We start from the raw sequence: 26,773 nt of genomic DNA on the forward strand, positions 1-26,773 counted from the left end.
TGTGTTCACTTGTTCAGAAAGGGTTGGATTTCATTTCGTTGGTGGCGGAGGAAACGATTTTTATTAAACTTTATCTCATAACTGTGATCTGGAATAAATGCGGGTGGACAGATTGAAGTTTCCAGGCAACTGTCACTGGCCCCCATCTCTGAGACAATATTCAGACAGCAATTTCCCCTGGTGCATTGCTTTAATTAAAAGAGCAATTTACCTCTGTCAGCCCGCCTGGTGCCCACAATAAAAAGAGGCCGATAGAAATTCGGCCCTTATCAATTCACCATCACAGTTTAATAAAGTTTCCACGTTAAGATCTGAGTTTCTATGGTGAATTGAAGTGTTTGACATGGAAACCAGTTCAGATCCTCCTCACTTTTCCGCCTCTTTACCTCTGGGCAAACAACAAAGACCTATTTCATGTTGGGAAAAGAACATTTACCTTGAAAAGCACGCGTCAGTGCGCATGAGAAAACAAGAACATTTCATCCCCTGAACCTTCTGTTTGTGGGTTTAGGGTTATAGCAATAGCCTCAATCTGAGGGTAATGAGGTTGTAACTTTAAAACCATGGCCTCTGACGTTATCCTGGCCGCTCATATTTTGTCTTCTTCTTCTGTTTTTGAAGAAGCAGTGGACTGTGTCAAGCCTTTGGGCATTACAGACTCATGCTGTACTGCCTGGTTTGGGCTCATCGCACCATATTTGCCCCTTTTACTATTTGTTACGACCTACACGCTATCAGTATTCATTAAAACATGATTTATTGGACAACTGAAGTCTCCCACAACACATTGTTTCATTTCAATATTTATTTGTGCATGAAACAGTATCACATAATTTCAACAGCTGTTCTATAGTTGCATTTCAGAGCCTTTTATTATGAAAACTGCAGTTACCCTTGCACAAACACCATTGAGTAATTAAAGCAATATAAAGTAAATGAAAAAATAGACCAGAGTAGTTTATGAGTGATTCACAAATCCTGGAGTAAAAGTGGGGTGTGAAAGCAAACATTCCCAGTTTGATTCATATTTCATATTCATAAAAAACACCTATATGAAGAGAATAAAATGTTCTGACAGTGACACTGACATTTGTGCATTTCATTGAAGTCTTCTATTGAGTTTGGTAACTAGTTTCATCAGCTGTAAAATGAATTGTATGTTAATTTAAAAGAGAAATGTGGATATCTTTCAAGGGAATTATAACATTTTTACCCAGCAGAGAGTCTTATAACCTGAACTTTACCATCCATCCATCCATCCATCTTCTACTGCTTTTCAGGTCGTTGGGGGTTGCTGGAGCCAATCAGAGCCAACGTTCTGGGTGAGGGCGGGGTGCACAGAGACATACACAATACAATACACAACATCACGCTCACATTCAGACCTATGGACAGTTTAGAGTCACCAATTAACACAAACATGATGTCTTTGGACAGTGGGAGGAAACCCACACAGGCACAGGGAGAGCATACACACTCCACACAGAAAGGCCCGAACCCACAACCATGTTATGATGAAGGGGCATATTATGTTATATTTATTCCCCTTAATTTTACAATGACATTCAAATTTGGCTACTTCCAGACATCTATATTGACTAAATTGAACTTAAATGTTGCATTAATCAGTTAATCAGTCCTTAATTTTCTCCATAACTTGTCACCTGACTGAGCAGGCACAAAAAAATCTGCAGCACAGGAGGCTGAGATGAGCTTAAATCTATACATTGGATGTGCTTGTCCATTTCAGTGCTATATATATTTACTATTTCACATAAATCTAAAAGCAAGTTGCATGAGACTATGAAGACAATTTGGTTGTTAGATTTTTGTTCTCAGTTAAAAAGGACAAAATGTTGTGTAATAGTTAAATGCAGATTATGAATTAAATTTCCCGTGGAAGTTCCTTCTTCCTGGACAAATAGCTGGTTTTTCTACTCCCCACATGGCAACACATCCTCAGGGCAAGTCTTGTAGGTGTGTCTCTGGCGTCCCAGACTTGCTTTAGCTGCCTGTGTCCAAGTAAAAGTCGCAGGCAACTTAAAACAAGCCTCGAAAGCTAGACTGTATCCACTAACTGAGAGGCAGATAAATCTGGAGTCGGCGAGCTTCAGTCAGAAAGAATGGAGAAACGAATGGTTTCAGAAGAGCATAAATTTAGTTAATTTCCATAAAGAAATACTTCAACTTTTGCCTTTTGCCACCTGAAGACATGACAGTCTTGCACATATCTATAAACCTAAATCGCCACTAAAGAGTCTTTCGTGCAGATGGGTTAGGGTTAGGGTTAGGGTGAACTCATTTATAAATTCAAGATAAATTTTTATAAATTTTGATAAGATTAAGCATTCAAGTCAAATCAATACTTATTGATGTAATTATCGTTATATTCATAGCAGTGGTGAACTATAGGATCTTAAACCTACCTTGGAGATATGACTTGTGTTGTCAAAGTTCCCCAGCTCGCACCTCACCACACCGTTCAAGTTTTACTCCTCAGGACTGAGTGCAGCCTCTTTAATCAGTCTGCAGACGAACATATATTTGAGAAAGGTGTGTGTGCATAGTTACACATTTATTAAAAGATCCTGCTTTTTTGGGTGTGGGACTGTGAGCCAGTACTGGCTTGTGGGTGTGTAACACGGAATCCTATGTCCTGGACTGACAGGAGGAGTGTGTGGAGGTAAACACACTCCAGGATGCCAGCATGCGGCTGAAAGATAAATATAATGCTATCACATTGGAAAAAACAAAACAAATGCTGAGGTATAGACTTTCATCCGAAGTGCTGTTGGTACAATCCCTTCTATAATGTCAGGTTGGCGCAACTGAAATCTCACGTGATTATTGTACTTTACTGTTTGAACTCTGTGTCTTCCATTGTTTGGTTCCTAACAGTTAGGATCAATGGCTTCCATTTGGGATGAACCAATCAGTGCTCTGCCTAATGTCATTATTATTGTTAACTCTATCATCATTCTTAAAAAGAAGAAATTGTTGAATTTTATTTAGACGACAAAGAAAGTTTTAAAGACGATAATTGAAAGTTTTGACAAATGTAAAAACGGGCCTCTGTGTAGTCACTCATGGAAAGTTGGAAATGTTTTTCACAGGCCAGTGACAAAAGGAAGTAATGTGATAATAGCACAGCATCTAGCATGTTTGTCTTTGAGGTCATTTGCCTCTAATGTGGTTTGTCTGACAGGCCAGTTATTCCGGCAGGGTTCAGCACCGTGGACAGTGAATATATACAGCCGTACCTAAGAACATTATGTGGGTGATATTTTGCCTCCCATATGACCTCCGCTGGCCTCTTTAAGGCTCTGGGAATAATGGAACGACACAGAGCAGTTGGAGTGGCTCTCCATCCTTAATTTACATTAAAATGATTCCACCCCTGTCTCCAGTTTGGTCTATATTGTTTGCTAAATGTGAGAGACAAACCAGACGAGAGCAAGAGAGCTTTACTTTGAATGGATGTTGCTTGCATTTTGCTGACTTGTCAACTTCTAAAGATCACCTGCAGCTTTTTATATATATTCACTCTATTGGACAGCTTTTCAGGTGAATTCTGCCCAGTAACAGTTGGAGAACAAATAATAGAAACAAATGTGATTGTGTGCTCTTGTTTATTGGAGATATCAATACAAACTGTCAAGAAGAACATTACACATCCTGAAGCCTGACAGAATAAAATCTTTCCATGTGTGTTCACTGAAGGGCTGGATATTTCCAATGAATACACAGCAAAGCCTGTTTCTGATTCACAGGGCTAAAAAAAGAATATAGGGTCTAACTTTGAAGTGCTACGTCTAATGCATGACTTACCATCATAACCAAGACTACACATTGATCGACCGTTCAACTGCAGCCAGTTTTCCCGACATTTGGTTTTTATTTATTGAAATGGATAGATAAAAATAATGTAATTAAAAAATAGGAAAAGGAAAAAGGAAGTCCGACAGTCTCTAGTTTTGAAGAAAAGCTTTTATTTCCTATTTCAAGGACATGTTTTAGCATAAGAGAAGTAGTGGGTACTTAGAGATCCATACATGCAGAGCCACAGAGCGATAGAAAGAGTTTGTCCATCTACTTTTCTGTGACAGCGGTCTGTCCAGGGTTCAAGATGAGAAAGGGGTTTAGGGAGAGTTTTTTTTTTTTTTTTTCTGGTCGGATCGGGCAGGCAGAGGGCTTAGTGCTGGATCCGACGAATGGACTGCACCTGGTTGGTGTGAGCCTGGGTGCTGTATTCATTGTAGTTTCTGTACTCGCCTTGGTGTCTGTCTCTCTCCAGGATGTACTGGTAGCCACGGTAACCAGGGAACTGGTAGGCCACCCAGCTGCAGAGAGAGGAGGAGGGTGGGAATTAGTCATTACAGAGGTAATGTGAGTGATGACTTCAGTAAGTAATCAAATTGTTGGTGAAGGTTCAATTTGTCTACACTTACTGTTGTGTATAATTCTTTTCTTCCACATTACACCTTAAAAGTATAGAGTGATCTGTTCCAATATGCTGGCTGACCTCTAATTTTTGCTGCATCAAACTATTTCACAGCAGTCTGTGACTAAAATGACTAAAATTATTCATGTGTTGTAGTAAAAGTTAAGTTCAGACTGAGGGCTGGGAGACAGATGCAGAATATTATACAAGGTTGAGGTTAACTTACGCTCCTGAGTTGACTTTGATAGAGGGCACCTCCTTGCTGCACCAACCCATGGCCTGGAGGGAGGGGTAGTCGTCGCAAATCTCAAACTTACGGCCCTGGAAGTCTTCACACTCGTACATGGTCACCTTGCTGTCACTGTGGCTCTGTGGAGAGAGAGAAAAGCTGCAATGATATGACAACACTGGGGCAGGTATTGGTGTGGTAACTGATATCCACATTTAGATGTAATTAGATGGAAGGTTTGTGAGATGGGGGCATTGCTAAAGCAGTGATTAAATGTGGTGAACCGTACTTGGGTCATCTGAAGGGGTAGGGTTCAGGAAGGGGAGTCTTATTGAGGCAGAGCAATAAATAAGAAGAGAGAAGAAGATGACCTTACAGCGCACTTGATGGGTCTGAAGGAAAGCATGTGCTCAGTTCTGTAGCTGCTGTTTCCACTCCAGGCCTCATAGCGAGGGTAGTCTCCCTTCTCCAGGATAAACTGCTGTCCCTGGAACTCTGGGTACTCATAGCCCACCCAACTGGAGGACAGAGGTGAGGAGAAAAATGTTTAAATCAAGTTTACTGAAAGAAGCGCACATAAAAAAGCATCTTCAGTGGAACGGGACTAAAATTCTCATTTTCAGCAGAACAGTAAAGCCCAACACCCACAGAATGGCCTCCTGTAAAACCAGCATGCAGCTTCTATTGTCCCTGGAGCACAAAGTAAACATTAGATACTGCTGCTGCTGCTGCCGCTGTTGCTGCTGCACCCAGACCTTTTTATCTGATCTTCAGTCAGTCAGACACTCTGGCTCTCAGCCAGCAGCTGCACACAGCCAGCTCATATCAAAAAGGGTCATACTTGGATGCATGCACATACACATGCAAATGATGCATGCCAACTGGCAACAAAATAATGCTGTAGGCTGTAATTTATGGCTTTTGCTGTTTAGCCTTTTCTATTTGTTGATTGGAGTTGGTATTTGAGGCATGTGTGCTTTCATTATATATTGTCAAGCAGATTAAAATGAGGTTTTCAAGATAAATGATGCGATTATATTAGGTGTTGTTGAATAGCTCTTTGCTATTCACCTTCTTTTTTTAAGCAGCACCGTGTTGTTTGATAACACGTATGAGGACCAAAAGCCATCACTGGAAAATTTCAACTAACTCTCAATGTTACTCATACGATGTATGATATCAGGCATTCCCCTTTAAAATAATTTTACATGTATAAGGTTATGAGTAAGTTCTGACACAGATCTGCACAAGCAACATGAAAAATCCAGAGGTCAAGAGATGAAGATTAATTGATAGATGGGGATGAAAGACAGAGGCCAGCGGCATAAAATAAATAAGAGGGAGCAGCAGGAGAACTAAAGAAGCACGAACATCATCTACTTACGGTCCATTCTCAACCTTGATGGAGCGAATCTTGTTGAAGCCTCTCTCCATGATGTTCTGGCACTCCAGCATGAACTCACAACGCTTTCCCTGGAAGTTCTCCTCCTCCCAGACTGTGATCTTGAACTGGCCCATCTGCTCCATCTGTTGAGTGTTCATGGTTGCTGTTCCTCCCTTAGGGGTTACTCACTGAAGAGTGTAGAAGTTTGTGAAAAATATATATTAGGTGGACAAATGACGAAAGATGGATGTAATAAATCATTTAAGAGCCCACTCTTCCTGCGTCCCTTCACTAACCTCTGACCCACCAAACTGATTCTAGTGTTCTGATGATCTTACGCCAACAATCTTTGCATTTTACTTTGAAAGAAAAGAACAAGTAAACAAGATTTATGGGCTACATTAGTGCATTTCCATGAAGAGTATTATTGCACTTCCACTATGGAAGGCCATTTCTGTTAAGGTCTCTGTTTAGAGTGGTCACTAGAAGTTAAAATCTTGGAACAATTGGATCAAGAACAACTGGCCTGCAAACTGGACCCTGTGACTGAAATAAAGCAGCTCTGCAGAAATCAATTTCCACAACAGCAAACCACATATAGCATAAAAAACCTGTGAGCAATGCTGACCACTTGAAGCAATATAATCAGAGGGTTAGGGCAACCTCAGAATTTTCATTTCTAAAACTGAGTACATTTTAAAATAATACAATGTTATAATGTTGAGGGTAAAACTCAAGCACACCGCTAAGGCGCTGTCTTGACCGGTTTTCCCTGTAGAAATGTCAGCTGAGGTGTAAACCACCCTAAAAGCACAAGTATGAGGTGGCATCCATGTTCCTTCTCTTAGCAAATCAGTCCTCATTTAAAGTGCATCCATAGACTATCTACCAACCATCTTGGCGGCTGTCAGGCTCCACCCCAGTACACAGAGCTGTCTCCTGACTGCAGTTTCTCAGCTGAGTCTGAGGTAGTGTGTTGGTATACTTACAGACAGTACTGAGGTGGGACAGATCCAGTATAATCAATGTCGGGGAAGAGACCCTCGCCTGCGTTTTTATAGGGCTGGGCCCCCTGGACCTCCGCCACTCCATTTGCCCAGCATCCTTGCACACTCAGCAGCTGAACGGCCTCGCTGAAAGGGGAGCATTAGCCTCGCGCTTTGTGGAGGCTCCACAGCGCCATTGTCCTCAGAGCCCCAAACTGACTTAGTCATCAATATGGCAGCCGTACTCAGTGGTAAACTGACTGAGGACTATACAATGGCAACACACTGACACAACAGTTTGATTGGTGTGGTAGGATAATAGACACATTCTGGGAGCTGATCCCTTCTCTCTCTCCCTCTGGTGTAGGTAAACTGGATCCAAAACTGGAGATGGGAAAAGGGCCCAAGGTTTCCCACACAGTGGTAATTACTACATGTCATCTGAAGGGAATTCTTATATCCGTTTCCAAAGGTTGATCTGGAAAAAAGGAGCAACTATGGTAAAAAAAAAAAAAAGAAAAAGAAAAAAGTAAGGATTACACTTTATGATGAGGATCTATTTAGAGATCTATTTAGAAAGATGGTATACAAGCCAGATCTCTAGCTCCCATACATACTCCCAGCATCATCATATCTCTGGCAGGATAGCAGAAATATTTGAATGCAAAAAATAAATAAATAAATAAATGTAATTTATTGGGAGAAGCAGAAGGAATAAAACATTTTTTTTTACAAGGAATTGGTAAGGGGGTAACAGGTCTCTTGGAATACATTTTCATATCTACATGTGCATGTAGATATGCCGTGTAACACATCATAGGCCCTGTATGAACATTTTAGCTTTTATGACATCCCAAGTTCAATTTAAAACACAATATTCTGTACAGATGGAAGTCTCAGTGGGCTCTAATACTGCAGTTTGAATCCCGTTGCTGGCAAACTGGGGCAGTAAATGATGTGACATGTCAGTCACTTCTTCACTAACTATTTCGTTATTATTATTGTTCATTTGCTTTTGTGATCACAACTTTTCATTTGTAGAAAAAACTATATGATTAACATCAGGAAATATTATTATACTGTATCTCCATTGCTGACTGAAGGCTATTAAACTAGTAATGATTTGAAAGTGACATTTGCTATGTTAGAGTTGTTGTGTTTGTTATGTTCGGGTTAGGGTTAGGGTCACATCTCATATTATCTCACATGTTTTGATATTCTTCAATAAAATTACTGTTATAACCACAGCCAGTGATGATTTTTGATTTTCCTTCATCATTGGTGACATCTAGTGGCAAGGATGTATATTACACTCCAGGTACTGCAGGCTGGCAGAACACACGTACTGTGAAACAGGCCTGGTCTTTTCCTGCGCATTAGTGTTACATAGAGTAGTCGTATATTATATTATAGTATAGTATAGATACACTTGAACCTTGAAGTGAACTGGAAAATGTGTCCAAACCCTTGACTGCAACTGTATAAGAGATTTAACTTTAACATCAGCCATGATACCTACTGAAAGTTTGTGTGTGTGTGTGTGTATGTTGGTGTGTGTTTTCCTGTGGGGGGGGGGTTGTTCCACCTGAGGGCATGTGTGGGCTGTTGACTTGTCTGAACAGCTCTCTTATTGTCCTCTGCTAACCTTTTCATTGTCTTTCTCTTAACATGTGTGTGTCTGTGTGTGTGTGCCACTCTGCTTAACCCCAGAGCAGGTGATGAGCAGGTGAAACAACAGGCTTGTGTAGCCTACACACAGATGTTGTGTGTTGAGCATGTGTGTAATGTGTTCATGTTCTTCCACATGTGTGTGTCTTTGTGAATGGTTGCATGAAGAAGGACTTTCATCTGGCTATAGCAGATCTGGAAGCTCATGTACACACACACACACACACACACACAGAAAGAGAGAGACTGCAGGCCTTATTTCCCTGTTAAATACAGGGATTTGCATCAGTCCGGGATAGTGTAGTCCTGTACAAAGCTAGTACAGTTGTACTTTGAATCCTTATCTTCCTGTATGTATATATATATATATATATATATATATATATTCATTTGTTCTCACTGGTCACATGACACCTCTGTTTTTTTCTTCTCCAAATTTAGTATAAACTGTAAAAACTACAAAGACAGCAACAATCTCACCCTCTACCTCTGTACATGAATCAGAAAATAGTAATACAGCATTTCAAGGAAAGTGTAAAGCTGAAGTAAATATGAATGTTGAATGTGAAGTTGTGAAAGAGCTAACAGCTGCTAAAGCAGCTAACATGAGGACAGAGTTAGGGTTCACCCTAATCCATCATAGATCTCACTCTCATCTTTTACCTTCATGTTTGAAGCAGGACCCAGATCTGCCAGCATGTCCCATCAGGCAGATTCATGAAAACTAATAGGGATGACGACTTTCTAATGGCTCAGATGGCATGATGTGATTATTGTGCTGCATGGTCATGAATGGTTACAGGACATTAAGTTGAGTCTTGCAAACTGTCCCATTATGGCTTTTTCTTCATTTCAAACACAATAAAAAGCTTAATATAGCAAAAGTAAGCGGACTTCACAGTTTCTACTGGTCCCGGTGAGGTTCTGATGTGCAGAGCCCTGACTCCGTCTGTCTTTTGTTTTCCTCCGCCAAACCTTTGCATCCTGTTCTATGATTCAATCATTTACATGTTTCATGTTTTTGTCTCATACTCCAGAAATTCTTGGGAAACAGCTTTTGCTGTCCATTTACTAACTATTAGATCCTTCTGAAATATGGCTTCATATTGCAATACAATGTTTTGCAACTGATTTTGATATAATCATGAAAAGATGCAATGTGCCTTTTCTTTCGTGAGATAACGTCTATATTTTTTCCAGCTGTTGGAGATTTGTTGAGTTGGGATGTGTTGATAATATAAATGTTTATCTGATTTGCAGAGAAAGATCAGCGATCTCATAAATAAAACGAAGTGCTACCTTCTGAGGGAGGTCTTGTGTTCTGGGTCAGTGTGAGCTGGTTGAATAGTCAGTGGACGCACCTGCATACATTTCCACACAAACGTGTTTACAAGCAAACACACACCTTAGACTGTTTGTATATGTGCATGCTAACAAACATACACAAAGCCATACAGATTGCACTGAATAAATGCCCTCCTTCAGGTGGAAGGTTGCCATGGTGACTAATCCAGGTAAGGATGATGTGAGCAGGACATCTGCTTGTACGACCTCCGTTTGCCCTCGCTGATCTCTACGCTGACACACAAGCAGCTAAATATACCTTCAGGAAACAAAGAGAGTGAATGTAGATTATGACATTTTCTGCACATGTATCCACAGACACTTGTGCTGCAGTTTGCAGGGAGTGTTTTGAATTATTTTCTAAAAGGTACTTTTGAGTGCTTAGAAGCACAACATAAGACTGATAGGACATCCTCACAAAGGGACAGAGTAGCCAACCAGGAGCAGGAGCAGGCCTTGGGCATTTGCATGACTCTTTATTATCAGTAACTGTCAGAGGAAACAGCACACAGCCCACAGGCAGCACACACACACACACACACACCCCCTCTGGGAAACACTTGCACCACCATTTACACCAAACGGTTTGACAGGCACAGCAAATGTAATCATGCACCCTCTGTACAGATACAAACAACGGTCCTAATGGTGCTGATACAGCGTGTACCTGTGGACCTCACAGGGTCACAGCTGGGGCAGATGGAGGGATTCTTATTTTACTTAAATAGCACACAATCAGTGGATTTGTACCAGATTTGAACAGTTATCTTACACAGACAATATACTTTGTCATTCAGTTTGTGAGTGAAAAACTCTTTCAACAAAGGCACTAGAGGATACCACAGAAAGAGTATGCTTAAACAGAATGAGACGATTAAGACAAAAATATATTTTAAGCGTTTCAGAGGTAAAATATATATGTATATATGCATATTATATTTTCTTCCCAGATTCCATAGTTTACTGTTCTCTGCTTTAATATCATTTGTTTCCTCAGTTTATATCGAACTGACCAATGTTTCATACAATGAAATTGGTATGTTTGCAATGCGAGTTAGTTTCCAGTGAAGACTGGTTTAAACAAATCTATGATTGTACATCATGGCAGAGTTCCTGGATTTAACCTGTTAAGGTTATTTTTAGGCTCCAGTGGCCTTAAAATCAGTATGTTATCAGGTATTTAGAGGACCAACATAATAAACTAGCGAGATTGTACAGTGACGTCACATATAGATGGAAAACTAAATCCCCATTACATTCTTCTGTGGTGTCTGAAATACAGTTCAATGCTTCAAAGAGTTTGCTGCACTGGGACCAAGTTGATACAGAGAACAAGCACATGGCTCCATGTTAAGTCCAGAACAAATGACTTTTCATCTTATGCTGCTCCTGCGGCTGGTATGAAGGGTGTAGCAGCAGCAGGACCAGTTGGGACAGTCGTTTTGAATTGGGGCATGGTAACCAGGATACTGAGGAGTGTGAGTTATCCCTTCCCTGGCTTTAAACAAATATTGACAAGAGCTTCAAGCAGAAGCAAATAGGCTCTCCTATTTGCCTCTGGCTTTTTCATAATGTGTCTTGATGGTACCTGTGGGAGATGTGTATCTTTTTTTATGATGGGAATGTGAAGGGAAAAATCTGCGTGGAGGAGAAAAAGCAGAAATGGAATCTTAGAAATAAATATATCTGTATTGCAAATTCAATCTTGTGCATCATGCACTCAATGGATTCTGACATTCTGTTTGACGACATATTCAAAATGCATGTTTTTGGATTAAATGTCATGTTGGATTGTTGGCCAAAATGATGATAAGGCCAGTAATTCTCAGGCAGAGAAAGCTGAGTTGTGTTTGACTCTCATGCCACTGATGTTGAATATGTAGGTAAGGCTTCTAGTGACTTTATAGGAAGGGGCATTTGACCTAGCCTCTGGTGACTATTTATGTTAGGTTTTTTCTATAATTGTTATTAAAATAATTTAAACAAAACAATTTTGTTCAGGGATATGATGCATTTACTGTGTTTTGGAACATTGGGTATCATTGCCATATTTCTGCCTGCTGGGTGCAAACTGTGTTGTCTCACTTGTTTTTGGATCTATTAGGTTGAAATTAGAACTTGAAATCAATTTATTGTGACCTGGATGATTAAAAAAAAAAAAAAAAAAAACATGAAGTGAAAAATAATGAATGGTAAAGGGGCAAGGACTAATGGCTTAACACTACATTATGGCATCCAAATGACAGATGGCCCATATCAGATGTCTGCTGTGTGTGGTTCATGTTTAGTTAATGATTAACATAACCTCCCATTAAGCCCATCTCTCTGCTCCCTGCTGCTTGCCTGCAGCCTCAGTTCATGACGTAGGAGATGGACAGTAATGAATAGGCCCCCAGTGGAAAATACATGCTGTCATCATGAATGTGTCAACGGGGTAATGATCATACAAACAAAGCTCCACAGGGAGACTCTGTGATTATCATCCCTATGATTGTAAATGTCAACCTTTTCAGCACATAAGATATGAGGGTCAATTCAAACAGGCACTTAAGGAGGGACACGACGACTAGAATAGATTTAGAACACTTTCCTGAACTATCAGTGAGCGTTCCCCTGACTGCAACAGTCAGACTTTCGCTCAAAGGGTTTTGCCTTTTCAGTAATAATGAGAAAATACACGTTGGACTGGAGTTGGATCGTCCAGCCTTGATGACATCACCTGCTGCAAAGCCTTTTCAGGTTTTCTTACTCTGATCAGCATGAGCAGAAGAATCTACACAAATGAGTCCAACTCTAAATTTGCCTGTGAGGTTTTGACTGTTTCAGTTCATGATTATGACTCCACAAGTAAAGCAACATGTTGGTCCAGGGCTGCCTTTGCTTTGTCTGGTGCCTTTCCTGATACCACCTGTATGCAAATACATTCACCTGCTGACTGAGATATTCTCCACACCCAGTGCTGCAGTCTCTAACTAGCTATGTTGATGTTGCAGAGTCTATATTCTAAATTCATTGCTTACAAATATGTCCCTGGAGATTTGAGTTCACATTTTGTTTTTCATTCTAAGCATTAGTCTCACTTGTGCCCATCTGCAGAAACATCTGGCCTTGCCTATGTGGCGCTTTTCACTAAAAATCAAAACAGTCATTAGTGTGAATTTAGGTTTGACATTGCTGACAATAATGATCTTCTTCCCCGACCAAAACCCAACTTTGTGCTTTTTCCAGTTGCCAACCCGTACCTGCATAACGCGAGCCGAACGAACAAAACTTCATCTTCAGGTATTGTACGTGAGGCTCAACGTGAAGCAAATACGGACATGAAAAAGTCACAAAGGGTGAAAAGAATCACGGAGGTCCGAGGAGAGACGTGCCGAGTGCGTAACAGCTGGCTCCCCTGCCGTCGCACAACCTTCTGCGGGGAGAATGGGAAAGGTTAGGTAAAACAAGAGGAGGCAAAGTTTCAAAAAAAGATGAGATGAGAGCATTTATCTTACCTTTGGAAGAGGGAGAGAAATAAAGGTCAACGTGCACAACCTTGGTCAGGTTTGGCCCATCTTTTACGCGCAGAGAATGTGTGCTGGCGGTGACAGGTATACACCTTTTATACCTCTACACCGCTTCTCTCCCTCCCTCTTCCCCCCCTCCTGAATGAAAACGGCAGAGAGGATCCTCCAGGCGCGCAGACACCTGTCGCACGGTGGGTTGCTCTGATCCAATATTGACATAAAGGGGGAAGGGTGCGTGTGCGTGTTGGGGAGGCGGCGCGCGCGCGCGCGCGCACACACACACGCAAACACACACAAACACGGGATTTGAATTATTCTTACCAGCCCCTCTCCTCCATCCAAAGCGCCCCCTCCCTCCTCCTCCCTTCCTCCCTCTCCCTCTGTGCCAGGCAACGAGGCTGACCTTTGTGCCTGTATAAAGGCTCATTGTAACGTCGTTACCTGTCGACCTGACTTAGCTGTCCTATTCAGCGCCGGCTCGGGCATCATTTCCATATCATATACCTTGCAAATGACTTCCAGCTGCAGGATGACTCACTTCGCCCAGCAACTTTTGGAAGAAACAAACGCTGAACGCTCCCCCGCAAATTCTGTGGAGGGAGAAGATCTATGGCTCGATCTGCTCCCGCAGGGAAAAGCCAGGGTCCATCCAGTCCACTTTATACATACTACGGCATACATATTTGACCTAAAAGGGAAATTACGGGATCAGGATTCAAGAGTTGATCGGTTTATTTTAGGAATTCCATATATCGTAGGGATTGTGGGTTATTTGAGGATTTAATAATTGGGTGAGCTTATATAAATCGGGTGTTAGAAATAAATGGCAGAAGTGAATTGTTGCCGGTCATTATGGTCCGGGGATGAGCTGCCTTTGGTAGCAAAATTGAAATTTAAGGGCCATTCATCCAATTTGAAAAAGCTCTGTTCAGCAGTGATGTGTACTGCTCTTACGGAGAAAACAGCTTTGGAGAAACTTTGTCGAGTCTGGATGAATATATGATGCTGTCATGACAATGAGAATAAGCTTTATTATCATAATAGCACGAACAAGTCAATTATGTCTCAGGTTTCTTCTAAATTAGATCAACGGAAAATAAGGAAGCACGTTACAGGGAAGGAGGTATAGCCCAGGTATTGAGTTGCATTATGGGAAGTGTAGGAGCCAGTTTTCGAGGCATGACGGAGAGCCTCGCCTCTGATGAACTACAAAAGAGCAGAGAGGATGTTTGCAAAATTGAACAGAAAATTTAACCTCATTCATTTGAAATTTAAAACAGAAACTACTTATATGCTTGCAAAGATGAATTCATTCATGTAGGGAATTTTTTGTAGATTACTATATTTATTATGTCTTTTTTTGACATTTTACCTAGTTTTATACATCGCATTTAGTGATAAACACTTGAAAGGATCTTAAGTGTAGTTTAGTCTACATTGCACTGCATTAAAAATCTTTTGGATACACAGAAATGTGCACCTTCTCACATTTCCTGACACATCACTCATAGTTTTATAGTTTGTCCAAAAGTCAGCCTATATATTTACATCTTTAAATATTCTTTATAGGATTATCAATGCTGAATTAAAAGATTTAAAAGAAAAAACTATTTATAATAGGTCTACCATAACTTCCCATGATATTTAATGTCTCATAACAAGAGTATTAGGTTATATTAACTGTATCTGGTGAGTGGAAGGTTGTCAATTCTTTGGAAGGGACAAGTTTGCTGCCTTAATTGGCCAATTCTAGTCTTCTGTGTCCATGTTAAGCACAACCATTTAAAAAATTACTGCAGTGACAGAAAAAAAAACAAAAAAAAAAAACAACTAAGTGAATCCCCTTTGGCTCTTTTGGACACTGCTGCTCAGACCTGCACAATGCTCAGCAGTAAGGTTTGGACTATCTGTCTCCTTTCAGCCATATTCCAAGAAAATTTTTTGTCTGCCGGACGAAGATCTGGTCTCTGATCAGGTTACTCTAAAAGGTGGATTTTGTTTGGCTGGAGTCATTCTGTAGTGGATTTATGCTCATTTTGTGGGTTATTAGTGTATTTTTTTACCCTACGAACTACATCATAGGCATTTATAAAGCTTGTCTGACTGTGCACTCAACTCTTTGGGACTGACTTTTGCGAACCCACAGGACCTGAGTATATCCAGTCGTAGTCCAGTTTGGTTTCTTGACTGCACTTTTATTTTATTTAAAGCCAATCACATCATAGGTACATTTCATACATATAATGTGAGGAAACCCCAAAAGGTTCACATGCTTTTCCACTGCTAGATTTACTCATAGACCCTGCATTTCCGCATAGAAAACTGCATGGAGAGAAACTCAAGACAATATGAAGACATTTCATATTTACACATTGAATCAAGGAGGAATATACTGCCGTGAAGTCATTCCACTGCAAATTAGCTGGAAAACAGCTACAGATCCATGTTTGTTCACAAAATCACATGCCTACTTTTAAGGGAGATGTCAAACTGAGTGCAGTTCAACACTGTTTATATAAAAAAAAAAGTTGTTTATCAAGTCTTTGGAAAGAGTAAGCCAACAGTGTATACTCAACTTATTCTGTGCACTCATTGACCACACTATAATTTAATTAATGTCTTTTTCAAAGAATTATTGCAACATCTAGGATAATATTGCCAACATGAACGACATCGAATTTAAGTGTGACAGTTATGATTAATCTGGGTCAGCAATTTCCAAAGAAACATTAATCATAAGAATGGGTACAAGATGCGATGAGAAAGATTGAAATCGGAACCATCTCATGACACTGTAATAACCCACATAAACCAAAAGCCAGAATTTGAACTTGACCTTTAAATTAAATAAAAGACTTGGCAATTTCGAATAAAAAAGATTAAACTAGTATTTTAAATCCCGTCGCCCATTAGCCAGCTGTTGTTCGACATTATACTTGATCATACTGTTGCCTCATTAAGCTATATTTTTGGAGTATTTAAATAGACTGTCACTAGTATGCCTGTAATCTTGTGAAGAGGGATGTGCAACATATAAATTATATACTTACAAAAAAAAAAAATTACAGGATTAACCACACCCACACAATTTTGTGGGTTAGCGGCAACCTTGCGTCAGCTGCTAGTGATGGTCTTTGTCAGTGGAATGACTTCAAATTTGGTTACTATTTCTGAAAAAACCAAGGAAAAACATGGACTTAGAAAAACTGATTTGGATAAAAATTGTTGTTGTAGGTACCCCTTTGTTACCTATCAAACCAAAACATTTCAGAGCTAGTGAGAAGTACCTGAGAGGAGGAGATGTCAAATTGTGCAGCCCATAAGTAGGAGGGAATCTAAAGTTTCAGTCACACATTCAGAGCAGCTCGGTCATAAAACAAAATTCAGACAGACAGAAAATCCAACCATAAAGTGTCTGCTAACCCAGTCTTTTCTGGTTTCCTTTGCAAGTGTTTGAAAACTACATAGTTCGGCAGGTGCAGGTGTTGTTTGATTTGGCAATGTGACGCACATGTAGATATAATTCTATTAAGTGCAGACTTCCTCTTCAGAACTTATTATCGAAATATTATTTGAAATTACACATGATGCAGAAGTCACTCCTGAGCTCTTAATTACTATTTGGGCTCAGCCGTTTTGTGTATGCATCCCAGCCAGACCTTCGGTACAACTCGGCAGCTTTCAGCCTGTCGGCAGCCTCCAAAACACCGCGGCCAACAATGATGACATCAGAGCCTTTGTTGTAGATAACTTCCTCTGGGGTTGTGTACTGCTGGCCCAACACATCACCTGTAAAGAGAGACGCACACATATGGGACACATGAGTGAGGCGGAGTATAGAAGCTTGGGAAATGTCAGTCCACAGAAACGAGAGCCTGGTGTTCTTTACAGCACCACAGCACCATCATGTGTTGAAGATGAGCCACAATTAAAGCAGAGGACAAAATCTGGAAAGCCTTTGTTGGCTCTGTCAATTGTTTTGATTTAGTGTGATCAAAATGTGCAGAAAGGCCCAAAAATATTCACGTCGGCATGTTGAATTTGACAGCTATAAATACTTTTATATACGTTTACTTTTTCACCTTCAGCATTGACAAAATGCCATTGGGGTTAAAGTTTCGATTTTTGAACACTAGTGTCCTTGTGTGAAAGATAACACTTTCATGTAGCAAAAGATATAGATTGTAGTCTCCTACACAACACGCATACTAACATCTAAAAGACCCTTTAAGTTCAAAGTCTAAATTGCAATTGACAAGTGTTTTGAAATGCTCAAAGCCTAATAGGCAGTTACTGCAATAACGCACATGAAGCACACTTCAGGTCCTAGTAGATAGTGTGAGGAAACCATGAGGCATTAGGCAGCCTGTGTTTTTTGTGTATAACGAAACCGATACTCCATCAGGCAGAGATGACACGGATGACGGTTTCTAAGTCGATACGCCCATTACAGTGAAAATGTTTATACAAATCAATTTGAAAAGTGCATCACTATATTATATTTCAAATGACTCAACATTCTTACCTAGCTGCATTTCATCAATTCAAATCAATTCAATTCAACTCTTGAACACCACAAATCAATATAAAAGTTTTGAATCCACATGTATGTGTATTGTAGACTATTCCTTTAATAATGCAATAGTTTAGGCAAGCGTGATGAAATTGGGATGAAAATGCCTTGGGTTTACCTCCAGCTTCCAACTGCACGCCTGGGGTCATGTGGATGAATTCTGGCCTCATGCTGAATGCAGAACCACAGATAAAGCCAAACACAAAGTCTGAGTCCTCCTCTGCCATTTTTACCTGCAAGGACAAGAAACAGAAGTAACAATAAGAGCTAAATTTGTGAAAATGGCATTTGAGAAAATCTTGGCTACATCCAAACCAGTACTTTTTGTTTTAGAATGTATCAGTTTTGCTACTATTACAGCTTATATGTACAACACCCCGGAGTTTTGTGCTGTGTTACTGTGACTTTTGTGAATTTTTGTCAATTTCAGATAAAAAAACAAGCAAAAAAAGCTCAGCTCTCAATTGCAATATTTTCTGGAACTAACCTACTACAGCACACACAACCTGCTGCCTGTTTACTCCAGCATGTGCATGCCAGGTGAAGGTAAATAGTCCTGTTGTATATATTTTCAGGTGTGGTATCACAGATAAAATATTTGTGTTGGGGAGATAAAATACCACTCTTCGTGTGGAAAAGCTTTAGAGTGACAAGCCTGAGGAGATGTTCGTACCGCTGCCTGTCTATAATTGCCAGTGGCCAATGACCCCTGAGAGCTCATCTCTGCAATGAGCAAACATCCTCGACCCAGGGCCTTTCCTACAGAACTCAGACCCTTCACCACTCCAGGCCCTGGCACCACATGAGCATTCACTATGTCGGCCCAAGAGGAGATCTGGTACAAGCCGCCTGGGGAACAGATATGTGGATACTTTAAATGTCAACAAGATATAGGCCTTAAAATATTTGTTTGATAACATTTTAGAATTAACTTAAGTAAAGGACACTATATCTTTTTTATACCTTCATACTGCTGCTTGACTGTGTTCCCAATGTCGGCAAACTTGCGATCTTCAAAGATGAGGAAGTCGTGCTTCTCAGCTAATACCTGTAGTTTCTGGCTGAAGCCCTCTGTGTAGTCCTGTTAGCAGATATGACAGAAAGATCAGTTCAATTGTCTTTGACAGGGTTCTCTTTCTAATGTACGGAATGAATCCAATCATACCTTGAGGATGTCCACATGTGTCTTGAGCATGCAGATCTTAGGACCTACAGAGTCTGCCAACTGGAGAAGCTCCTCACAGTTGGTCACATCAGCAGACACACAGAGATTAGATTTCTTGTCTTCCATGATCTTGAGAAGTTTTGATGCCAATGGGTGGACATCTGCAAACAGTAGTAGGAAGAGCAGATTAAATGTTTAAATTTAAACTTTGATGCAAAATTTGGGTTAAAGTTTAATACGGCTTTGCGAACACATTTTGTCGAATACATGTGGAGTGGAACACAACCTACTTGGAAGACCTGCTCTTTCTGCATAGCTCAGCTTCACCAGACATGGCTTCTTTGCGACAGGAGGCTCAGTGGAATTCTCTTTGACCCTTAAGGAGGTGAGTTCGGGTGGTGAGGTTAGTTTGGGGGATTTTGGTGCATTAAAAAAAAAAAAAAAAAAAAAAAAAAACACACACACACAACTTTGCTTTGCATTGTATTTGCTGTAATTGAAAAGCTATACCGCTCTACCTGAAGGTGTTGGTCTCTTTGATGAACTTGCGGACTTTCTGAGCAGTTTGGGCATCGATGCGTTCAGCGGCCTGCAGCACATTGAGCAGCTTGAACATGGAAATTATGGGATGGAGCTTGATTCCCTGTGAAGCCAACATTGGCAAGCCTCCTTGTTCTCTGTCCATTAGTACAATGGCATCTGTAACCTTAATAAAAATTTCATGAAAAAAGATGTTACAACCTCTAGGATGACTTATTTTTGACAGGAATCTTCTGTGCCGCTGCCCTTTAATAGAGGATCACTGTAACATTGTCATCAACACCGTAGACTGATACTGAACCTTTAGTCCCTCTTTGTAGAGAACTTCAGCAGTCTCCAGGATGCTGCTGCCAGTGGTCACAGTGTCCTCAATAATCAGACATAAATCCCCCTCACGAATCAACCCCTCCACCACACGCTTAGTTCCTAGCAGTCAGGAGAAGATGGTAATCAGTCCCAAATTTTAAGACGAATTTATATATATTTATATTGACAGCTTGTTTTGGTGGCAAGTGAAAAACCCAACTGTCTATGGGTGAAAGTTTTATATTTAGCCAGTTTCCCCAACTTTGTTATATGCCAACAATGCACATGTTGCAGCCACTGAGGACTCTGAAGTTAATCAGTCATTTGTTCACCTTCTCATTCATCTTCACTCTAATGTATCAGAGTGACAGAAAACACATGATATGCTATCACTGGTAGGTTGTCCCATAAATGGATATTTCAATCCACACAGTGCAGCGCAACTGCAGCTTCTTAAAGCACAAAGATATGCACAAGCAAAAGATAGAGTGTTGCACAACAAAGCAACCCTTATCTGCTTTCAATCCAAACAAATACATTCTTATACTTTGCAGGGCTGTACCAAAGAATGCAAACTCAGAATTGTTATAAACGCCATAAAATAAGACAGGCTTTCCCACCTACCATAATCCTTAGCCTCCTTTCGCCGGATGAGCATTGGGAGTTCATGCCTGGAGCAGATAATTGTGGCCAGAGGCAGGGCTGTGTATGGGACCCCACAAACCGAGTCAAACTGTAGACCCTCTTCTTGCACTCGCTGGTACATCAGACTTGCCACCTGGAGATAAACAAACGAAACATCGGGTGCAAACCATGTTTTAAACCAGCTGTAGGAGACAAAGCTCAAAAGTGACTATGACCTTAATGCAGGAAGGCCCTTTTCCCGCCTTTTCGGGACTTGTTTTGCTTTTGTTGTTGTCGCCATTAACTTCAGAAGTTTTGCTGTTGGCTGGACACTGAACGCATGGACTTTATTGTCACTATACCAACAGTACCATTACATTTAGATCTGTTTCATAGATATTTTCAGACCACTGTGGCTGTCGAGGGGCCCTTTATCAGCGTTGTACCAGGGTATTTATACCAGCTATACTGCTTTACTAGTTTTCCCTCATATGTCGCCATGTTGATTTCACCAACTTGATACCGTGGACAAGAAAAGTCAAACGGTCAGTCAGAGAGCCGACATCTTAACACTGCCCATGGCCATTGATCGCTTAATGTCGCAGCGGGCCGTTCAGCAGTGTAGGCCATGTTATTCAAGGTTATAATTAAAGAGATGTCAGGCCGAGAGACGGAAACACGTGTTTACCTGATTCATGAGGGCAGGGTGTGACACGAGAACCCTTAGGTCGATATAAATGGGTGTCATTATCCCGCTCTTCAGTTTGTATTCCCCAAACTTCACCGCGTCCGCATCGTGGAGTTTCAAGATTATACTGTCCAAGTTCGTATCGTCCATTCTCTCGTAAGTTCGAGTTTCAGACGGCGGCTCTGACACGCTTCACAGTCTACACGTCCCTTCCGTTTAACGACGTTCAGCATGGGGGGCGTTCCCCCGCCGTCGTAATGTGTGACGCCATCCTGGGCAGCGCTTCACCCCGCCCACTTTTTTCTTCTTTGAGGTTTTAAGGTAGCTGACATCCCGTCAGTCTCATTACTGCCACCCACTGGAGATAATTATATTTATTATTTAAATTCTTCTCAATCCTGTTCCCTGACGGCAGAAGGGGGGAATGGGGGGGCTTAAGCCCCCCTCAAAAAGTCTTATCCCCCCTAAACCCACCCAAGAAAAATAAAAATACTGTAAGCAGCATCCACAATCAACTGTGTTGCTATGCTGTTGCTGGGAGAGCTGTCAAAGCTGTACCATATGTGTCAAACCAATGTTGTTAATAATAACATTTATTGACTTGGATGCATACACCGTATGTCCCTGCTGTAAGCATATGCACAGTATGTACGTACCAGTTTGTAATAGATTTCATCAAAGTGTTTCCATTTTTGTTTTATGAGTGCACATATTTTATGTCATATGTATCATGTTGATCTTTATTCCACAGTTTATCTTTGTTCAGAATGTTTCATGAAAGGCAAATGATGTCATAGAGCAGAATGTGGAACTGACCAACTTCAAGGCACAATAACAAGCTCCAGAGTCAGTGTGTGCAAAACACATCAGACAGTGAAGACACATTCCAACACAGCCAGCGATTCATATTTTGATTTTGGATTGACTTTTCATTTTCATCTTTCTATGTTAGAAATTTTTTAGACAACACACTCTTGAATTTTCCTCTAACATCAAATTCTGTGATCGGTAAGTATGTTATGTAAGTTATGTTAAAGTAAAGACCAAGCTGAGCAGGCAAATCAGAGGTACATAAGCTCTACGTGATGATCAAAGTTAGACTTGTGCTGTATGGAAATCCTTTGGATTTTGGTTTATTTAGCTGTGTTCTTAGCTGCCAAGGTCATTTAGAATCTGACCAGTCGTACCTCCACAGGTGGCTATACTTGAGAAACTGAAATAACTGAATGCAGACAAATGAAACATATTTCTATGGAACCAGGTTTTCAACAGTAATGGGTGCATTTGCCTTGAGTTTAAACTCCTGGACAAAAGCCTCTACGATTTAATGAAAGAAAGCTTCTTTTGACCCCTTTTTCTGTGCAGGAACAGACCAATCATACAGCAGGCGAGACCTAATGTGTTATTAAACAGCAGCCGTACAGAGTCAAAGTGATTGACTTTGGCCTGGCATGGGAGGTTTCAAATGCCAAGGTGTGCTCATACATTCAGAGCCGTCCATACCGGTGAGCAACTGCAATCATAGCTGATCTCTTGTCCCACTGTCCATTAACACTAATTGGCAAGGTCTTTATGAAGGTGTTATGCCAGTAGAATTCATTGTGTTTCTAAATGAGAAATAGTCAGTCAAAATATTGGCAATAGCTCTCATAACTGTATGTTTCTGGGCTCTTGTCCTCGCTCAGATATCCAGAGATTCTTTTGGGGCTCCCATTTGCAGAGGCCATAGATATGTGGTCTCTGGGCTGCATCGCTGCTGCTCTGTACATTGGCACTCTGCTCTATCCTGGCAATTCCTCATATGATGTAGTAAGCACCATATCAACTATTTTTTTAAAATCGTTTTATTTATTTTTTTTATTTCTATATCTGATAATATTTAAGGTGCCTGAAAATAGGATAGAAAAGAATCCATAAAGAGTTAATCAAAAGCTCCCAACCCTTACTTTATGTGTTGTATTTACAGATGCATACAGATACATAGTGGAGACGCAGGGTCAGCTGCCCGATCACCTGCTCACACATGGATATAGCACCACCCGCTTTTTCCAACGAAGCCATCAATGTGCCTCTTCTCTTTGGAAACTGAAGGCACCCACTCAATATGTACTTCTTTCTTATTTTCATTTTTATGCACTGCGTTCGTGTTCGTCCAAGTCTGATGTGCTCAGAATGTCATTGCTAACAAATGTACTATTAGACACAAGAACAGGTATACAAGGACAGTAAGATTCAGTCCCAGGACAGCAGAAGGTAAAAGCTGACCTCTCTGGAGACTGTAGGTGTTCTTTTTCATCTTTTTCTACATACACTTTGAGCTCTTATTTCTCCAGCTCAGAGAAATTACCGTCGGTCCTGAGGAAAACCTCAGTCTATTGTTGTATGTTCATGCTTTAGCACCGCCTCATCAAGACTGATATGCAGATAAAGCTGCAGAAATGGCTGATGTATTGATGTTTGTGGATATGCTGAAAGGAATGCTCCATCCCAACGCTGCTAAGTGGATTACACCCCAACAGGTGTTGGATCATCCATTTGTATGTATGCCTCATATCGACAGCATGTACCCTCTTAGCTACCAGTAAGTTGATGCCAGGATCTGATGAAATATTTAAAATGTTTCATTTGTGCTCAACAACAGGCCATGTTGACATTAAAACATGAAACGCTCATGAAAGGATTTATTGTCTTGCGGTGTTAGGTCTTGCTTTAAAATGATGGAGGCCTTCCTCAACAATAACCCAACAGGTAAAGCTGTGTGTCCATCACTGTGGCAGCCCCACTGCAGCACTGCTGGCCCCATATGGCTCAAACGCATCAACCAACACCAGACGACACATTCAGATAGGTCAGGGACGAAAAGAAAGGTTGATGATGAAGATGAGGATGTAAAGAAAACATCTCATCAGTCCAAAAATATAAAGTCTGCCTTTGACGACAGTAAGCACAGGTATGCTCATCTACGTTAGTAGATAGAGACATTAGTTTAGAGACATTTTAAGAATTTAGATGCTGTCAGATTGAAGTTTTAGTTTAAGCCAGTTAACTTTGTGTTTTTCAAATGACTAAAGATGTGCAGACTCAACCAAGACACGTCTCACCAAAAGCACCCAATCCCAGAGTTGGATCACCTCAAGCCGTAAGAGGAGGATGGCTGATGATGAGTATAAAATATCCAAGACACGCTGCCATGAAAGATCAGATTGTGAAAGAAAGAGGTTCAGAGAAGTTCTGATACACTGTTGGACCTCAAGCTGCAGCAGCAAGACACTATGTGTCTCAAGTTGGCTCAAGATGAAGACTCTGAGAGGTCAAATAACAAAGAGAAGATGGCCCAAATACAGTATACAGGCAGATTCAGCCATAATAGCAGCCATTATTCTGCTCCCTACGGTATGTATGGAAGGCCACACAAATGTCAACGCCACATTACACCTCTGTCTTGCAGCACCAAGACCAAGAGTCAAGCTCAGTCAAATTTGCAAAGAAAAAGAAAAAGAGAGCTAGCGTGTATGTGTCTATGTGTGACCGACAAACAGTTAAAATTCGTAAGGCCCCCCAATGAAAGATCCAGCATCTCAACTTTTGTTTTGTTCCTACCCATTCTTTCCTCCTCAGACAAATTCTTAGAGTTATGCACCTTAACAAAAGTGCTAGCCAATAGCTCAACTTTGTTTTTATTACTTACTGCTACTTCATTTCCATTTGCTAACACTGGATATGTCCATTCCCATCTGTCCCCTCCCATCTTACTTATCATCCCCCATATCTCACCTACTGGGGTTATATTCCCAATTAAGTGATAAGATTTCCTCCAATATGTTCTTTTTGCTTCCGTCCTTCCTTTTTTACTGCTTCTTTACATTTGTCATCCCACCACGGTACTGCCTTCCTTGTTATTTTCCCTTTGGACTGTGACTTAAGTAGAGCTGCTCTGAAACCATTTTTAATTTGGATATCCAAAGCATCTGTGTATCTTGTATCACCATTTATCTGTCTTAGATATACATCACTCTCTTCCTAAAACTTCACAAATACACATTTTCCACCTCTGTCTACTTCAGACATAGTGGCATTAATGTTGATCTCACATTAATGATAATTAATAATGGTCACTGCCTATAGTCCCATCCTGGTACACTTTCCAATCGCATATGTGGGCAATATTATTTGAAACCAGAGCAAGATCTATTGCAGATTCCGTTCCCGAATTCACATCAATTCTTGTCTTGCTAGAACTCTTCTATGACCTTCCCATTAGCCTCAGTTTTCTCACTTCCCCACAACGTATTGTGGGTGTCCCCACACCACATAATACTTGATACTCTTTGTCTGTTTCTTCAGGTTTAATGAACCCCACGCTCTTACCAGGATTATAATAATTCACACACACCAATTTCTTTTTTTTCCATCCACACTTCCACCACCACATACTCCAACTCTTTTCCTATAACAAGCATCCTGCTAAGAATTCCTTGCTTAACAAATGCGACTCATCCTCCACCTCTTCCATCCTTCCTATCCTGCCTAATTTCCTCATACCTACACAAGAGAAAATCTAAGTTAGGTTTGTGTCGTGATTCTTGGACACACACAATGTCTGGCTTCACCTTTAAATAAACTGTAGGGATTTACATTGTAGTGATTTCAGGGATGTAGCCAGACTTTGTCCCATGCTCTTACAAGATGCTGAGAAACTCGTCCACACCTTTGTTGCCTCTAGACTGGGGCTACAGTGCGAATCACTGTGTGACACTTCAGAGTAGAGTTGGACTTGGTGTTTTATCTGTCTTATTTATTCACAACCAATGAAGTATACTGTGTCCAGAAACATGCGCTTATGTATGCATACAGAAATAATGAGTCTAGTTCTCCCGAGACCTTTTTTAAAAAGTAACACCAGCAAAAGCATATACAGTATAGCAAACCCATTGGTATCATTCAGCTAGTAGAAGACAAAACGAGCAGCCCAAAATCTTAATTTGCAGAGTAATTGCTGATTCTAATTATAGTTGATTCTGATGTAAGTCATGTGCAGGACAACATACTGAATTGGCAAAGGGGTAAGCAACGAGTCAAAGAGCAAAATGTGCTTTAGTGTGATGCATGTCTTTCAAAAAACAAAGGCTTATGTCCCTTTTGAAACCAATTCCTGAAGAGAAAACAAGAAGATCCATGAATTGGGATAAATCAATATCCAAACCTGCCACCTTAACATTCATGGAGTCATGGGACAAAATCAAATATCCACATTATATCACATAACTCAATTTGTTGAAAATCTTCCCCCAACAGAAAACTGATGACATGCTTGGA

The 26,773-nt window shown here is 40.6% G+C and overlaps 2 protein-coding genes across 2 annotated transcripts; both read right to left on the reverse strand.

The window, feature by feature from the left end:
- Window positions 1-4,111: 4,111 nt before the first annotated feature.
- Window positions 4,112-6,212, reverse strand: cryba2b (crystallin, beta A2b). The gene is made up of 4 exons (XM_029530969.1): window positions 6,055-6,212; window positions 5,047-5,188; window positions 4,668-4,810; window positions 4,112-4,340 (listed from the first exon to the last, which is right to left on the reverse strand). The coding sequence occupies exons 1-4, from the start codon at window positions 6,210-6,212 to the stop codon at window positions 4,193-4,195; spliced, it is 591 nt and encodes a 196-aa protein (XP_029386829.1). The 3' UTR covers window positions 4,112-4,192.
- A 9,529-nt stretch (window positions 6,213-15,741) lies between these two features.
- Window positions 15,742-21,680, reverse strand: umps (uridine monophosphate synthetase). Its single transcript, XM_029530056.1, has 10 exons — window positions 21,458-21,680; window positions 20,770-20,923; window positions 20,141-20,265; window positions 19,818-20,005; window positions 19,590-19,675; window positions 19,300-19,460; window positions 19,098-19,215; window positions 18,808-18,983; window positions 18,253-18,367; window positions 15,742-17,350 (listed from the first exon to the last, which is right to left on the reverse strand). Exons 1-10 carry the CDS (start codon window positions 21,605-21,607, stop codon window positions 17,172-17,174), a joined length of 1,452 nt encoding a protein of 483 aa, XP_029385916.1. The 5' UTR covers window positions 21,608-21,680; the 3' UTR covers window positions 15,742-17,171.
- Between the last annotated feature and the right edge of the window lie 5,093 nt (window positions 21,681-26,773).

The sequence above is a fragment of the Echeneis naucrates genome, chromosome 21 (genome assembly GCF_900963305.1).
Source record: "Echeneis naucrates chromosome 21, fEcheNa1.1, whole genome shotgun sequence".
In the NCBI taxonomy this organism is placed as follows: domain Eukaryota; kingdom Metazoa; phylum Chordata; class Actinopteri; order Carangiformes; family Echeneidae; genus Echeneis; species Echeneis naucrates.